Raw genomic sequence first — 18120 nt, forward strand, 5'->3', positions numbered from 1 at the left:
GAATTATTGTGAGGCAAAACAATATAACACAATATAATCTGTACAAATGACTTCATAATGAAAAAAGTATTTGTGCACCAGGCAGGAGGAGCTATGACCATCAAAATTACAATATAGATATATGCTTAAAAGACACACATAAAGACCAAAATGTGAATGTTTCAAATGTCTTGTCGGTGAAAAGGAATATGTTTATTTTTTCTTTTTGTAATTACATGCCTCATTGGAAATCTTCGAACCATGAATCGTTGGAAGGTTACCTACATCCGGGACATACACGACCAGGCAAGCTACTGTGCATGCGCCTGCCCCTTTAAGGCGACGTTTCATCTGGGGAACGCGCATCTCGTGTGCGCGTGCAGGTTTCCCTATAATAAACCGATCTTAATTATTATAATAAGCAGCGATCTGTCAAGCGTCATTCCGCTGATATCATCACACGCGTCCGAGGTCTCAATGCGATAGACATTTGAACTATTCAGACGACCTTTGAAAAGAGAGATATTAAAGAGAAAAGACAAAATGGCTGAGATGACGATGGGCAAAGGGGTTTCCGCAGGAAAACTAGCCAGTAACGTGCAGAAAAAATTAACAAGGGCTCAGGAAAAGGTAAGTGACCAAATTACGTGCATGTCTTTGAAATGACAGGATTACATCCTCATCTCTTTGCTGTGTCCGTGTTCAGGATGAAGGATCGACGCTCGCTTGTAGACTGTCGTGTCCTATTTATCCTGTTGTGATGACAGAATTGCTCACCAACAGCCCATTCATATTGTCAGTCCGTTTATAGGCCACGCAGAGCGATCAGAAAAAATATAATGCTTGCAAATTTAGATCAATAAAGGATAAGACTGAGAATGATCTGTGCATTCAGGATGATCTGTGCTTCATTCAGGCCTGTAATACAGCACATAAGATCCTGAGTCGAGGCTTCTTCCCCTTTAACTTGTGCTCAAGGCTTCTTCCCCTTTCACTAATACTGCAGTGAGCTCTCTTTACCATCCTGCAGGCCAGCTGCCTCTCATTCGGTCTCTGTTTCTACCCCCCAACCCCCAAATACTGATATGACTGACAGAGCGTTCCATTAATCTGATAGTAAGAGAGATCTTAATAATCTGCTTCACTTAGTATACTGCAAAAAATAAAAAAAAATGATTTGGCATCATTTGCAGGAAGCCATGTGGGGTGCTTCCAAGGACATTGAGTGGACTGAAGGGCCACTGGACCCTAAGAAACAAAGAAACGTGTCATAATTAATTCGGTGTCCTGTGGAAAAAAGCTCAGATTTTGACTGACAACCCTGATCATGTATACCTGCACATTTTCATTACAAATATTACATTAACCTATAAGTTATTATCCAGTATAACCATGGACACTTGTCCTTAAGATCTAACAGACAAACAGTAGCATGTATCCGGTAGGAAATTGTTTCATGGTTTGTTTCATGACAGATCCTGGGCTTTTATATCCGCTTCCTTATAGGCTGGGATATATGCAGAAATAATTTCACTGTATTGTATATAACAAAAGGCCTCCTTTTTTTCTTCCATGTGCAAAAACATCTTTTTGGCATAAATCGATTGTGTTAATTTGCCTCTATGTGTGAGCATGCTACCCTGTAAGGGACTGGTATCTCTGTGTATTGTATTCCTGTTTCACAGCCAGTTTTCCTATGATATGAAATGATATGATATGAAATGATATGATATGATATAGCTCCAATGTATTCATTATGAAGCAGACACTGTAGATGAATGAATACGACAATATAATATTTTACAAACTGCAATTTATTTAGTTTTTGCCCAGGATCAGTAACACTTCCACATGTTAACTCAATAAAGAGTTATCTGTTTATTTAATTTAGCAAGGTTGTTTGTTCCCTCTCACATTGAATGTTAAAACACATTTTAACAATATTTTTTCAGGTTCTGCAGAAGCTTGGCAAAGCTGATGAGACCAAAGACCTTGCATTTGAAGAAGGAGTGATAAACTTTAACAAACAGCTGGTGAGAACCCGCAACGACTATATTCCATATATACTTCCTTTTTACCTTGATATATATATTTTTCAGCATTGCATTTTGTCCTTCTTCTTTATGTATGTCTTTATTTCACATTCATTCAATTCCCGTGTAGGCAGAAGGCACCAAACTGCAGAGAGACTTGCGGGCCTATTTGGCTGCTGTGAAAGGTACTTTTACCATATTCTAGTTTCCTGTCTTGGATTGTGGTTTATTACTCAATTTGTGTGGTTTTTCCATTGTTTTAGTTTTTCCCTGTGTTATTCAACAGCAATGCACGAGTCCTCCAAACGTGTGCAAGAATGCCTAGCTGATATGTACGAACCCGAGTGGGATGGCAAAGATGAAATGGACTCGATTGTAGAGGTAATTATTCTATGTATTTTTTTTTTTTTTTAACGATCAATTCTTCAGTAATTGTCTGGTGAAGATGCTTCAGATGCAGTAATAATGTTTTTCCGCATGTGGAACATATCCTCATGCTTTCTCATTTGTTTGCCTGTATTTTTGTTTGTTTCTGAATAAAATGTACAAGAGGAATCAGTTGATGCTGTAATGCTTTAAAGTTGTCTTAAAGTTGTAATGACCAAAATAATTTAATTTGAAAATACTTTCTTAATTCCATTTCAAGAGTTTTCAGGACTTTTTCTTGCTGTTATGTTACATTTAATCAGTTTAGTAGAGTGCCATAATGCTAAAGGTCCTCTTGGGTAAAAATCAATACAAATCAATAAATACCATCTGTCTGGTGATAAAACCTCATCGCCACAAATAGATCTCACATATAGATTTAGTTTGTTAAATTACATTTTTACATTTTTTTTTTTTACTGTAATTATACAAAATATAATGCACACTTACATTAAGTTTGCATTGTGGTATAAGTTTACATGATGTAAACTTGGTTAATGGTTAGAGTTGGTAAACCAAACAAAAGCACATTATGCATCATTGTACATTGCAGGATTCAGACCTCCTGTGGACAGATTTTCACCAAAAACTAGTGGATCATGCATTAATCTCCATGGACACCTATTTGGGCCAGTTTCCTGATATTAAGGTACTTACGCTATAAATGATGTCAGGCATTCAGACATTTGATTTGATCTTCTTGCCTAAACACATACCTGAATGAGCTTGTGTAATAAAATTACATTTTAAGGCCCGAATAGCGAAGCGCGACAGGAAGTTGGTGGACTATGACAGCGCCCGCCACACCTATGCTGCAGTAAACAAGGGAAAGAAGAAGGAAGGTGGTATTAAAATATCCAAGGTAAGTGTGTATAGGTATACTTTGTGACACTCATAAGAACAAACGAATTGTTCCATTGATCATGTCCAAAAGGTGTCTTAAAAAAAACACTGTGTGGATGTGTTTGTTGGAAGAATCAGTACTTATTTTTACTTTACTTTTTGTCTTGTTTTAATAAGCCTGCATCTTTGTTGGAGAGGGCCACTCCGGGATGGGCACAAGGAATTCTATCTGCTCATAATGTCGCTCAGACCAACCTGACCAGGTGTCAGGTAATTACACAGATTAATTACATATATTGATCGGTTGCATGGTGTTGTACTTACAAAGGCTTTTGCGACTGAATCATAAAATCTTAGCTTTATCGGGGCTCCAATAAAAAATGTGTATAGGTGTTCCAAAGTGAGCTCTCGTTAAGTGTTACATTTTGGACTATTTATTAAACCATCACATATGTAACGAAATAATAATTTAGGCAGCGATGACCTATGCCCACTGAGTGTCCATTCATATATCTGCATGTTGTAGTTTAGAATGCTGTAGCATCACACATTGAGAGATGAACATTATAATTAAAGCATGCAATAGGCTCCATGAAAATACATTAACGTCTTTAATGTATTTTTTAAGGCAGTCTCTGATTTAAAGTTGGAGATGCATCACAATTTCTAATTTCAAATATAAAGATAAGAAGTGAATTGGTTTGTGTAACTAATTGTGATCATCCTTCATCAGCATGGTACTTTGTTCAGTTGTTTAATACTCTTAGCGAGTTTGTTTTCCTGCTAACAATAATGACCGGCTGAACAAAGTAATTTTACCGAGTTACACACAAATACATCAAACATATATTAACATCACTGCATAAATAAATTGTTCAATGAAACACTCGTAGATGATAATTTAACATCCTTTGGTTCATTAATGATGATCATTAACATTTGTACTTGTATTTTTTTTAACGGTTTAGGCTGAAGAGGAGTTAGAGAGGGCACAGAAGGTATTTGAGGATATCAACATAGATCTTCAGGAGGAATTGCCATCACTTTGGAACAGGTCAGTGCTTAATTAACCACCTATTACTGTCTATTGTGTTCTTTGGTTTTATTTATGTTTGGTTCTGTACAGCAATATTAACAGCATCAAGCATATGTACATGTTGTTTTAGGGAAACAATCACCCTGAAATAATACTTCTGATCAATAATAGTACATCTCTAAATACCTTAATACATTTTAATTTAATATCATTGTGATAAATATGGGTAATTACTGTCAAAATTAGCAAAACTATCTTTAAAATGTATTTCAACTTTCTAGTCACTTTTAACATTATAGAGAAAACAGCATGTGGAGCATTGTTTGTACCCGTGAAGCACTTATTTTTTTTAGATATGCCACATCCATAGCACTTTAAATGTCACACCCAAAACTATGAACATTTTTTTCTGTAATTTCTGTTCCTTTATGCTTTTTATATGCTCTCTACATTGCTCTTCAAAATTAGTTTTAAGAAAATGTTTAGCCTCCCACAGTTTGTATCTATTTTATGACAGTCATAACACTAAATTGCTATGTATATGAAACCTGTTAATCAATAAATTATTTTTTTTTAAAGATTTTTCTGCATTGTCCTCAAGAAAACAAATGACCCAGTCATTAGGGTTGCACAAACCATTGCACTCTCAGTGCCGGTCCAAAGCCTGGATAAATGGGGAGGGTTGTGTAAGGAAGGGCATCCAGTGTTAAACATGTGCCAAATCAAATATGCGGATCACGAATCAGAATTTCATACCGGATCGGTCGAGGCCCGGGTTACCAACGACCGCCACAGGTATTGTTAGCCAACAGGGTACGGGTGGAAATTAGGCTACTGTTGGCCAAAGGAGAGGAGAAAGACATCTACAGAGACAGCAGGGAAATGAGAAGGAGAGTGGAGGTTAAGGTGGGCACTTTAAATGTTAGTACTATGACTGGTAAAGGAACAGAGGTAGCTGATATGATTGAGAGGAGAAAGGTAGATATGTTATGTGTTCAGGAGACCAAGTGGAAAGAGAGTAAGGCCAGGAACATTAAAGGTGGATTTAAACTGTTCTTTCATGGTGTGGATGGAAAGAGAAATGGCATAGGGGTGATCCTGAAGGAAGAGTACAGTAAGTATGTAGTGGAGGTGAAGAGAGTTTCAGATTTCATCAGTGCTTATGCTCCACATGTGGGTTGTGAGATGAAGGAGAAGGAAAAATTCTGGAGTGAATTAGATGAAGTGGTGGAAGGTGTACCTAGGAATGAACGATTGGGGATTGGGGCAGATTTAAATGGGCATGTAGGTGAAGGGAACAGAGGTGATGAGAAGGTTATGGGTAGGTATGGCCTTAAGGAGAGGAATGTGGAAGGGTAGATGGTGGTAGATTTTGCTAAAAGGATGGAAATAGCAGTGGTGAACACTTATTTAAAGAAGAAGGAGAATCATAAAGTGACGTATAAGAGTTGAGGAAGGTGCACACAGGTGGACTATGTTCTATGTAGGAGATGCAACCTGAAGGAGATTGGAGACTGTAAGGTATTGGCCAGGGACACTGTAGCTAGACAGCATCGGATGATGGTCTGTAGGATGGTTTTGAAGGTGAAGAAGATGAAGAGGAGAGTGAAGACTGAAAGAAGAATAAGATGGTGGAAACTGAAGGAGGAAGACTGTAGTGTGAGATTCAGGGAAGAGGTTAGACAGGGGCTCGGTGGTGGTGAAGAGGTGCTGGATGATTGGGCAACCACTGCAGAAGTGATAAGGGAGACAGCTAGAAAGGTTCTTGGAGTGACATCTGGAAATGGACAGGAAGAAAAAGAGACCTGGTGGTGGAATAAGGAAGTGCAGGAAAGCATAAGGAGAAGGAGGTTGGCAAAACAGAATTGGGATCGCCAGAGTGATGAGAAAAGTAGGCAGGAATACAAGGAGATGCGGCAGCAGGTAAAGCAGCTGATGAATGAGGAAAATGAGAGAGAGAAGGTTGGATGATGTGGAGATGGTGAAGCAGGAAGTGAATAGGATTAGTAATGAGGAAGTGAGAGCAGTGATTAAGAGGATGAAGAGTGGAAAGTTGGTTGGACCAGATGACCTGGAAAACATGAAGCATGAAAATGTTTAGGAGAGATGGCAGTGGAGTTTCTAACCAGGTTGTTAAGGGTGACGGCCGAGGTCAGACAGGAGTCTCCATGGACTATGATGTTTGTGGATGATATTGTGATTTGTGGTGAGAAGGTTAAGAAGAGCTTGGAGAGGTGGAGGTACGTGCTGGAGAGAAGGGGAATGAAAGTCAGTAGAAGTAAAACAGAGTACATGTGTGTGAATGAGAGGGAGGGCAGTGAAGTGGTGCAGTTGCAGGAGAAGAGGTGGAGAAGGTGGAGGAGTTCAGGTACCTGGGGTCAATAGTGCAAAGTAATGGGGAGTGTGTTAGAGAAGTGAAGAAAAGAGTGCAGGCAGGGTGGAGTGGGGGGAGAAGAGTGGCAGGAGTGATTTGTGATCGAAGAGTATCTGAAAAAAGTGAAAGGGGAAATTTATAAGACTGTTGTGAGACCTGCGATTTTGTATGGTTTAGAGACAGTGGCATTGAGTAAAAGACATGAGGTGAAGCTGGAGGTAGCAGAGCTGAAGATGTTGAGGTTTTCGTTGGGAGTGATGAGGATGGACAAGATTAGAAATGAGTTTATTAGAGGGACTGCGCAGGTATGTTGTATGTTGAATGCTGAGGATGGAGCCACCAGGAAGGAGGAAAAGAGGAAGGCCAAGGAGGAGGTTTATGGATGTGGTGAGGGAAGACATGCATGTAGTTGGGTTGAAAGAGGCAGATGTAGAGGACAGGGGGGTATGGAGACGGATGATCTGCTGTGGCGACCCCTAATAAGAGAAGCAGAAGAAGAAGTCCTCAAGAAAACAAATGACACTATCTGGAAATTGACTTAGTGCTAGTTTATCTCTTGTTAGCCGGTGATAGTGCAAATGTCACATTAATAATAATAATGCTGGAATTGCCCTGATAGTAATTGTAGAGAATAAATACACAAAGCCTCTCGAAGCCTGTTATTTCCCTGTCTTATAATTAGATTTTTATTACAACCTGTCATCAGTGATGACTTTGTTTGGTCAGCTGAGCCTCATGTTTATTATTCTAACCTTTGAAAACTGATGGTATAATAGCTTGGAGCATTAATCTTACCATTATGTCAACATCCCTTTCATGAACTGTCATTGCAGTATAAGCTCAGCTAGCTGTCACTATGTTTTAGCTGTTTGTTGAGGGGGATAGCTGCCATCCCAGTGCAGATTTAAATCCATAAGCAAAAACAAGTAATCTTTCCAGAGTTTACTTATGCCTCAAGGTGTCTATTTAACATGTTTCTGTGGAAACTGCAGTGTGAATCCATAGGTTTGTGGACACCTGACTGCTATACCCACATGTGCTCCTGGATTATGCAATTCTATAAAATATGGAATATGCAACAACGGAGGACTAAATTCATATTAAGTCCTCCTTTGTTGTTCCAATAAGTTCCACTCTTTTTGGAAGGCTTTTTTATTATTAGATTTTAGATGGTTGTGGGGATTTTTGCTTATTTAGCTGTAAGAGCATTAGTCACACCAGACACTGATGTCATGCAAGATGGCCTGGGGTGTTCCAGTTCATGACAAAGGTACATTGGGATTGAGGTCAAGGCATTATGCCAGCCACATCTATTCTTCTAAATTAACTTTGGTACACCATGTCTTGATGGATCTTGATTAATGTACATTGTTACGTCCCAGTCTAAGGTTAGGGTGCACAGCATGATTAAAGGTACGTGGTGTATGTATATATATATATATATATATATATATATATATATATATATATATATATATATATATATATATATATATAATTAGGTGGATGGAAGTGTATAGAACGCGTACAAAGTGTTATGTACATTTATGTACAAGGCATTGCCATGCTGCAATATTTTTGACCCTCTTGGGTCCAGTGAAGAGAAATTGTAATACTACATCATACAAAGACAGTTTGAGAATAATTCACGTATCGGTTTTGAAGAGGAGTTTGCAAAAAATATCTGACTGCAGTGTATATTGCAATGGCCTGTGCTGTACTAATTATTTGGTCAGCATCTTCTATAATGACATTTTACTGAAATGTAAAATTCTGAAATGTCTCAGTTGTTGCTGGACAGTTGCACAGAACTGTGGTATGTTTTTTTTCTCTCCTGTAGTCGTGTTGGCTTCTATGTAAACACCTTTCAGAGTGTGGCTGGTCTAGAGGAGAAGTTTCACAGAGAAATTGGAAAGGTAATATTTATTGCCAAAAGGCCTGATTTACTATAACATATCAATACTATAAGAAAACAATAAGAAGCTTATTGTTTTTTGTGGACTTATGTTGACTTTGCTTCTTACAGCTGAGCCAAAATATGCAAGATACACTGGTGAAACTGGAGAATCAAGACTTGTCCAGGTCAGTTATATGTTTATATGTTTTAATAATTATAATAGTCAGAATATTGTCCAGAATAACAATATGGAATCTGTTTAGTGTCAGTGAGATTAGCAGCTTAATGTCACTATCTGTTTATTATGAGTGCTCTTAATAGAAAGTAATTAATTATTAACTAGCAATTAACTAATAACTGAACAATGAACGGCACCACCACTCTCACAGAAAAACAGGTATTCGAATGGAGAAGACCTCAACAATTCAAAGGAGGTAACAGTGGCAGCCCAGCAGTGTGTGTTTGTGTGCGCTCCAGGATGCGTGTGTCAGTGTGCTATATATGTATGTATGTATCTATGTACTGTGTGTGTGTGTGTGTGTGTGTGTGTGTGTGTGTGTGTGTGTGTGTGTGTGTGTGTGTGTTTTCTGTGCTGCTTTTTGCTGGCCACTTTTGTGAGATGATGAAAACGTGTTAGCTTTCTAGAACTTCAATGTTTAAACAGATGTGTTTTACTCTGTCAGCCCGCACTAAGCATGTGAAGAATGGTTTTATGAAAGAAGCAAGTGTATATCAAGTTGTTTGCATGATTAATATACATATATGTATATGCATATACAGTGAGGAAAATAAGTATTTGAACACCCTGCTCTTTCGCAAGTTCTCCCACTTAGAAATCATGGAGGGGTCTGAAATTGTCATCGTAGGTGCATGTCCACTGTGAGAGACATAATCTAAAAAAAAAATCCAGAAATCACAATGTATGATTTTTTAACTACAGTGGAACCCGGTTATCTCGCCCTCGGTTACCTCGACAACCCTATTAAGTCGACGTTTTTGAAGTGGAACCGCCAAATTCTCGCTTTTTCTAAGCATTTTTTTATCGGTTATGTCGACTTTTTTTATGTCGCCGAACCCTAATATCTCGAGCACAAGGGGGGAAAAATTTGCCATTTAACGTCGGTTATCTCGGTGCAGCCGCAGAAGAACTCATGAAGTGGCGGAAAAATCAAGCCTTACAGCTGCTACAGGTGTTGTATTGTATACTGGTGAATCTCTGCTGTTAGTTAGTGCACATATGCCTTTTGTTGGTAAATGTTATGCGATGAACGGGAGGCGAAAGCCGCGCTTGGCGGCGCGGAACGTGTGATGACCATCCAAAGTCATAGAATGAACACCGGCAGGATCGGGGGGAATCCGCAGTGCGCTTTGGGAAGAAAAGCGCAGACGTTGAGAGAGTGCCGGTGGGAAGGCATGTACCGGGATACGCATGCGCGATAACAACGACCGCCGTGAACCAACATATACCAACAATAACGGACAGTGAGAGTGTGGAAGTTTAAATAGGAGCTGGTGATGATGATAAACGAGCACCATATGTACGATTTGAAGCCGGGAGCTTCAGAGAAAGCGGCCGAGAAAGCACCTGCCACGCTGAAGGGGGCCGAAGGGGGCGTGGCAGGTGGATTCCTGACAGATAAACATGTACTGTATGTATTTTTATAGCATGCCTTCATCAAACAAATCGCGGCAACGCTGTTGTGTAAAAAACCCTCCAAAAACACGTGCATGCACATTCTCATTTATTAACGCACATCATGTACATAAAGAAATTTCAAGCACGTTAATATATTGCCGCCAAATTGATTTTCGTTTATCTCGATCATCGGTTACCTCGATGCTTTTTGGCGACCCCCTAGGACATCGACATAACCGGGTTCCACTGTATTTATTTGTATGATACAGCTTCAAATAAGTATTTGAACACCTGAGAAAGTCAATGCTAATATTTGGTACAGTAGCCTTTGTTTGCAATTACAGATGTCAAATGTTTCCTGTAGTTTTTCACCAGGTTTGCACACACTTCAGGAGGGATTTTGGCCCACTCCTCCACACAGATCTTCCCTAGATCAGTCAGGTTTTTGGCCTGTCGCTGAGAAACACGGAGTTTGAGCTCCCTCCAAAGATTCTCTATTGGGTTTAGGTTTGGAGACTGGCTAGGCCACGCCAGAACCTTGATATGCTTCTTACAGAGCCACTCCTTGGTTATCCTGGCTGTGTGCTTCAGGTCATTGTCATGTTGGAAGACCCAGCCTCGACCCATCTTCAATGCTCTAACTGAGGGAAGGAGGTTGTTCCCCAAAATCTCGCAATACATGGCCCCCGTCATCCTCTCCTTAATAAAGTGCAGTCGCCCTGTCCCATGTGCAGAAAAACACCCCAAAGCATGATGCTACCACCCCATGCTTCACAGTAGGGATGGTGTTCTTGGATGGTACTCATCATTCTTCTTTCTCCAAACACGTTTAGTGGAATTATGACCCAAAAGTTCTATTTTGGTCTTATCTGACCACATGACTTTCTCCCATGACTCCTCTGGATCATCCAAATGGTCATTGGCAAACTTAAGACGTGCCTGGACATGTGCTGGTTTAAGCAGGGGAACCTTCCGTGCCATGCATGATTTCAAACCATGACGTCTTAGTGTATTACCAACAGTAACCTTGGAAACGGTGGTCCCAGCTCTTTTCAGGTCATTGATCAGCTCCTCCTGTGTAATTCTGGGCTGATTTCTCACCTTCCTTAGGATCATTGAGACCACACGAGGTGAGATCTTGCATGGAGCCCCAGTCCGAGGGAGATTGACAGTCATGTTTAGCTTCTTCCATTTTCTAATGATTGCTCCAACAGTGGACCTTTTTCACCAAGCTGCTTGGCAATTTCCGTAGCCCTTTCCAGCCTTGTGGAGGTGTACAATTTTGTCTCTAGTGTCTTTGGACAGCTCTTTGGTCTTGGCCATGTTAGTAGTTGGATTCTTACTGATTGTATGGGGTGGACAGGTGTCTTAATGCAGCTAACGACCTCAAACAGGTGCATATAATTTAGGATGATAAATGTAGTGGAGGTGGACATTTTAAAGGCAGACTAACAGGTCTTTGAGGGTCAGAATTCTAGCTGATAGACAGGTGTTCAAATACTTATTTGCAGCTGTATCATACAAATAAATAGTTTAAAAATCATATATTGTGATTTCTGGATTTTTCTTTTTTTTCATGTCTCTCACAGTGGACATGCACCTACAATGACAATTTCAGACCCCTCCATGATTTCTAAGTGGGAGAACTTGCAAAATAGCAGGGTGTTCAAATACTTATTTTCCTCACTGTATATATATATATATATATATATATATATATATATATATATATATATATATATATATATATATATATATATACATACAATTTGATTTTCAAGTTTAGCCATAAATTGTCTACAGAGAAGGCTTGGAAAGCAGAGCAGTGAGGCTTAGACTGGCCTGTAACAAGCATGAATGTATGAAATATCACATGATCCATGGTGTCCTGTTTAAATTGAGTTTATCTTTCCTTCACCATCCAGTGACCAAGATGCTAATCATACTCTGAGTCCAGCGGTACCAGCGATCCCTAAATCTCCATCTAAGGTACACGAACACCTCAGATATTTGCACTTAATCACACTTTATCAGTTGCACTTTTGACCCTATCCTGTTGTTCAAAAAGACTTAGAATAGAGTGCAAATGTTTGTATGATCAGAGCATAAGGCAATATAAAGAATTGCATTTGTAGCAACATGACATTTAATGTGATAGATTTCACAGATTTTCTTTAACTATTATATATATATATATATATATATATATATATATATATATATATATATATATATATATATATATATAAATTTATAGTGAAGTGTGGATATCCTTTGGAAAAGTTTTGCAGGATCATTTTGAAATATGATATCAATATTTTCAAATGTCTTTGCTTTTATAACAGCCTTTATATTTTGAATACTCTGGGCAGCTTTTAAACCTGCTTAGTTTTAATATTAGTCTCCTGTGGTCTCTAACACCATTGGGGAGACTTCTTAACATGGCTGTAAACACTGTTTTCAACTGTCTTTATCAAAAAGGGCCCAGAGACTGAGAGCATTATTCTTTTTTGCAGGATGACTCACCAGTTTAATTTCAAGCCATTTTTAATACTAGTAAATAGTAATAATAGTCTTTGTGTGTAACTAGCTGAAACCTGCTCTTCCTCCACCACCTAAAGTCACTCCATCCAAGGATCTGAAGCAGGACAACATTATTAACCTTTTTGATGAGGCTTCTGCTGTTGGCATTAGTGTTACGTCTCCAACACAAGTCGGTATCATATTTTATACACACCCTGTTCCCATAGATCCTTATTACTAGAACTCCTAGAATATTGGATTCCATTAAAAGTTAATGAGATGCACTATGTTGTTCCCCACTATGTTGTTCCCCACTCTGATAGTTTGATGCTCCAGCCAGTAGTAATCTTTTAGACATGGACCTGGATGCACTACAGGCAGCTACCACACCGGTTGCCCCTGCTTCAGCATCACAGGTCTGTATCACTGTGTAATAGCGGATATGTGTATTTCTGCAAAAAAAAAATTTATTTGAGTTTTTGTAAAACAAATAATCTTTTTTTTTTCTGTTTTCTTTCTTTTTTTCTCCCTCTTCATCATGATTCACTGAAGAATTGGGATTCATGGGGGGTGAGTGCATCGACTTCCAGTCTTCTTTATCCATATCTGAGGGTTGCCCTTTCTCTTTTTTTCTTTTAAATAACATACATGTATACATTATATGTATAAATGTCTCTATTGTTCTGTTTGTCTATCTTCAGTATCTTTTCTCCAAGTGTCTTCAACATTTCTCCAAAAAAAAGCACTGTACTATACCCCAAGACCAATTCTTTGTTTATAAATATGCAGTTTATAGCAATGCTCATGTTTTTCACACTCCTTCACACTGCTCTCTGTGAATGATCCTTGGCCATGGTTTCACCTGGATGCCATATGCCCCCATCCACTGCCTTTTACCACCTTCCCCACACCCTCACCCCTCACTGCAGCAAACCGAAAGCCACACTGAAGCAGCCCAGTCATGGGATGATGATTGCAGCCAACCAGTACATGCTCCAGCTGCAGAGCCCACTTGGGATGATGATGGGTCCCAGCCGGTGAAGGCTGAGGGTTGGCACAGTGATGGGGCTCAGGTATTGTTCTAGATGAGGCTCTGCTCATGCCTTCACTGGCTGATGGACAGCCAGACTGAAGGCATGCTGCTGCAGACACACCAGTTAGGCATGAGGTCACATGTCATGGCAATCGGGGGCATGTTGGTAGTAGCAGTAGTAGTAGATTGGTGATTAGATCTGTATGTGTGGGTTGAACTGTGTGCTTTATGTTTGAGTACAGAGATTTACTTTGCTGTTGTTTTGTTGCTCTCTTTGTGTTTGTCCTTCACTTTGTGTCTGTCTCTTTGTCCATATGTCCTCTTTTCTTTCGCTCTGTTTTTCAGGCATCAGAAAGTACAACTACCACAGAACAGCCAGCACCAGTGAGTGTCCACGTTTGCAACATATATTTTCTTGATTAAGTGACTATGGTATTCATTTTATCTTTATTTTTACCTTTTTGAATGTCAATTTAACATTTTTGCTAATTTTAGCCGAATTGAGTTCTGCAGTACGTGTATGGTAACTTTTGACTTTGGATTGTTTTTCACCAAATGTATTTGCTCCAATATTTACTCCACTTTTTAAGCAGAGACATAGATTATAAAATTATATATAAAAGCATTCTACTGTTAATCGAGTAAGTCACAAGCTAGCATGGGTATTTGAACTGTTTGTAGCTAAGCTAATATTCTGCTGAGAGGAGTCAGATATGCTAACAACACTAACTTTTAAGATTGTATCTGACAAAGGAACTGAGATGAGACTGAGTATGAGATAAGAGTTCTTTATGCACTATATGGAGAAAAAGCTTTTGTGCACATAACATCCCATTCCACATTTAGTAACCAATTTGCTGTTATAATAACCTCCACTCCTCTGGAAAGCTGTTACACAAGATTTTGAGGATTCCTGGAGATTTTTGTTGATTTAGCCAAAAGGGTGTTAGTAAAGTCAGACACTGTATGGTGAGGAGTCCTATGGTGAGGAGAACGAAACATCAGTATGGCTGATTTCAGAAGTCTTCCTCTCCAAGCATTTAAACCATTTTTTCCTGGAGCTTACTTTGTGCACATGGGCAGTGAATGGTTTGGCCAAATCCTATGCAACTTTGAGCTTCTAAATTTGTGGGAACAATTTGGGGAGGAGCCACATGAGTGTGAAAGTCACATGTCCCAATAATATTGTCCATATAGCATAATGCTGAACATCAAATAAAAAATTAAAATTGGCTAGCTCTTTTATTTATATATATATATATATATATATATATATATATATATATATATATATATATATATATATATATATATATATATATATATCCTGTAGTTTGACCACTGTTGTAGTAAACAGTGCATTAAGTATATACCATACAAGAAAACAATTGTGCAGTAAGTTATATTTTATAGTGATCTTGCAATGTCACTGCAAAACATTAAATCTGTATTATTATTATTATTATTATTATTATTGTTATAGAATTGCTCTGCTTAGGTCCCGAAAATGTATTTAACAGTTCAATAGTTAGTGAGGTGGCTATTAATGTAAATAAATGTTGCATTGTTTCTTGTCTAGATCTATAGACTTGTTTGTATTTAAAAGTTGAAATCATCATCTAAATACTACAAAGTAGATATAATTACTTTACAGCATCATTTGTTACCTTTTAATTTGTATCTATTGCATAATGTCAATATAGTTTACTTTAACAATAACCAAAGGTGTGTGCTATAAAATGAGAGAAGTTCTAATTTCAAGGTAATAATCGAAAGATGCCCCTAATGCTACAGAAAGTGTGCCATTGATGGTATCACCACAGTGACAAAGAAAGCTATAGTTTAATTACAAAAAGTCTGAGATTACATGTTGTGCAACCAGTAGGAGCAATGTGAGAAAAAAAAAACTAATTAAAAAAAAGACTTTTTTTTATTTTAATACTTATACATTTGCTCTGTATTTTTAGACACCAGAAACAACTAATGAGAGCACAGAAATGCCACAAAGCTTTCTGTTCAAAGTAAGTCTAAATTTCGAATTTCGCTTTGCTATTTCTCTGTGAACTAAGATGTGCCTTAGACTGTGTGACCTTAAAAATGTTTTCATTGCTTTTTTTGTTTACTTCAGGTCCAAGCAATGCATGATTATGCTGCCAATGACTCAGATGAGCTGGAGATGAAGGCAGGAGATGTGGTGCTTGTGGTGACATATGATAACGCAGAGGATCAGGTCAACATTACTTTTGTATTTATTAGCATTTCTTGCATAGTGCAGGTAGCAGCAATAATGTGTATTTTTTTATATAGCTTAGTGCATTGATAATAAGTATTTCAATCCACACCTAAATGTGCCTTGTTTCTAATGGATTCGATCTAAATCTTTTTATTGTGTGTTTTTGCAGGATGATGGTTGGTTGATGGGAATAAAAGAGGCTGACTGGGTTCAGTTGAAAGATCAGAGCAAAAAAGGAGTGTTTCCTGAGAACTTCACACGGAAGATGTGAAAGCCAGGATGTGACTTTTTGCCATTCACTTCTCTTTTCCTGATTCCTGTTTTATTTGTTTTGTCCTCACAATTCTGGATGCTTGTTGAGAATGGAGGTATGCGATTTATTCAATTGGCAACACAGGCAGCCGACTTCGACTCATGGGACGTACAGACAGTATGAGCATATTGACTTTTTGGTCTGTATTTAAATTATTAAAGGGTCTCAAATGTGTTATTATACTGTACAAAGCTAAAAGACCTATATGTCACAGTCACAGTATTGACACATTGCCATCTAACTTAAGAATTTTCTTTTCTGTAGTCTGTATAAAACAGCTAGATGAATATATTAAGCCGAAAAATAAAACCTATGAGTAATGTAGCTATTTGACTAATACAGATGAGGAATTCTGCATGATATTTTTTTAATCGTTATAATCACATCCCAATGGAGAATTAGGAGGACTTGATCATCTGAGCACTATTTATAGTAGAAACTCTAACTAGCAGACTTTAAAGTACTCAAATGTACTGTCACGCTGTAAAAAGTTTTAAATATATGCAGCTAACCAGTGACTGATGCAGCTAATTTAGACAATAAGGAATCAATGTTCTGCTCAGGATACAGTAAAAGGTAAAATATATATATATATATTAGCTTACACACTGTGCCCTGTCTGATCCTTAGATTTTCTAAAGAAATATAAACATGATTGTTTGCCTAATTTCTTTATCAAACTGTATTAAACATATTATTTTATAGTAAAACACTAGATGTCAGTGGTCCCTTTCCTCCAGATTCTGTGATTATGCAATAACGTCATGACTTCTGCCACAACATTTTCTGAGATATTCCCATTTGTTGTGATTGAAGTAAAAGTTTCCACAGTGATTTGTATTTATGGTGCATTGTTCAACCAGAAATATGCATTATATTTATTCAACCCTCTTTCTCAGCATTTATAGTTTTATTTTTGTACATGTGCGCAAAATGATAAGTAAAAAAAAAAAAAAGCGATCCTGGTGAGTGTGTAAAGTGCCATGGACTGAACTCTTGGCTGGATTTTACTGTTATGTTGTGTTTTAGTTCTTTGTGAATGTTCTTCATGTGTACATTTGTTCACTTGGAGCCGTAACTTTTCCTCCATATCCCCGTATATCTAACATGAACTTTAACCTCATCACAATTTGCACAGAGGAAGAGATAACCCGGGGCACCCTGACTCACTTTAGATGTGCTGTGCTCTAAGAGAAAGTGTTGTTTTTCCTTGTTTCTAAATGATGTTCCTTCAGTAAGACACTACAAATGACCAAGCATGAAGCGTGTCATCCAATCGATCCTTTGTGTGTAATCTTGATTTTTTTGTTTTGTTTTTATTTTTGGTTTGCTTCAGTTAAAAAATGAAACTACATCTCAGTGAAGAGGGATAAGTGAGTTGCTGAAACACTTGATGGAGTTCTAGTTGATAAGATTTGATAGGATTTCATTAGAGAAAACACATACTGGGTGGAAAACATATCCTTCATGTACTTCATTATAAGAGGGTATTCACTTCTAATCTTGTGCCAGTGCATTTGTAAATGTTTAAATGGTGACATTTTGTTCTGCATCATTGATAAATGTACACAGTACACATATCCGCTGTATACCTGTGACCATTGTGTGAATGAGATCTAAGCATGCTTAACTCCATGTGCAGTGTGTAGACGTATTTCTGTTTTCTTGCTGAGGTGGGTTTCTTGTCCAGGTCCACCTTCTGCCTCTAAGCCATGAATATTCTTCTTCTAAATCTGTGTAGCTTACTGTCAAGTCAGCTCTAATAAATGTTGATTTAATCCTATGACCATATGC

At 38.1% G+C, this 18120-nt stretch overlaps 1 protein-coding gene across 3 annotated transcripts; it reads left to right on the forward strand.

Annotated features, from left to right (window-relative positions):
- Window positions 1-301: 301 nt before the first annotated feature.
- LOC124383328 (myc box-dependent-interacting protein 1) lies at window positions 302-18109 on the forward strand. Of its 3 annotated transcripts, XM_046845872.1 has the most exons (20): window positions 302-609; window positions 1932-2012; window positions 2143-2197; window positions 2299-2393; window positions 2992-3087; window positions 3190-3300; window positions 3459-3551; window positions 4250-4335; window positions 8532-8607; window positions 8718-8773; window positions 8978-9022; window positions 12150-12213; window positions 12815-12937; window positions 13071-13163; window positions 13300-13317; window positions 13677-13820; window positions 14126-14164; window positions 15748-15801; window positions 15909-16010; window positions 16183-18109. In XM_046845872.1, the coding sequence occupies exons 1-20, from the start codon at window positions 523-525 to the stop codon at window positions 16282-16284; spliced, it is 1620 nt and encodes a 539-aa protein (XP_046701828.1). In that variant the 5' UTR covers window positions 302-522; the 3' UTR covers window positions 16285-18109. The 3 variants fall into 3 exon arrangements, with proteins under 3 accessions (XP_046701828.1, XP_046701830.1, XP_046701829.1); XM_046845874.1 differs by lacking the exon at window positions 13677-13820 and having other exon boundaries at window positions 303-609; XM_046845873.1 differs by lacking the exon at window positions 8978-9022 and having other exon boundaries at window positions 303-609.
- Window positions 18110-18120: the final 11 nt, after the last annotated feature.

The sequence above is a fragment of the Silurus meridionalis genome, chromosome 3, assembly GCF_014805685.1.
Source record: "Silurus meridionalis isolate SWU-2019-XX chromosome 3, ASM1480568v1, whole genome shotgun sequence".
NCBI classification, from domain to species: Eukaryota; Metazoa; Chordata; class Actinopteri; order Siluriformes; family Siluridae; genus Silurus; species Silurus meridionalis.

Bases quoted from the DNA above. Each gene is read 5' to 3' on its own strand.
- LOC124383328 (XM_046845872.1), top strand. From the start codon at position 523: ATGGCTGAGATGACGATGGGCAAAGGGGTTTCCGCAGGAAAACTAGCC. The intron at 2,198-2,298 runs GTACTTTTACCA...GTTATTCAACAG, and splicing joins CTATTTGGCTGCTGTGAAAG to CAATGCACGAGTCCTCCAAA. The intron at 3,088-3,189 runs GTACTTACGCTA...TTACATTTTAAG, and splicing joins GCCAGTTTCCTGATATTAAG to GCCCGAATAGCGAAGCGCGA.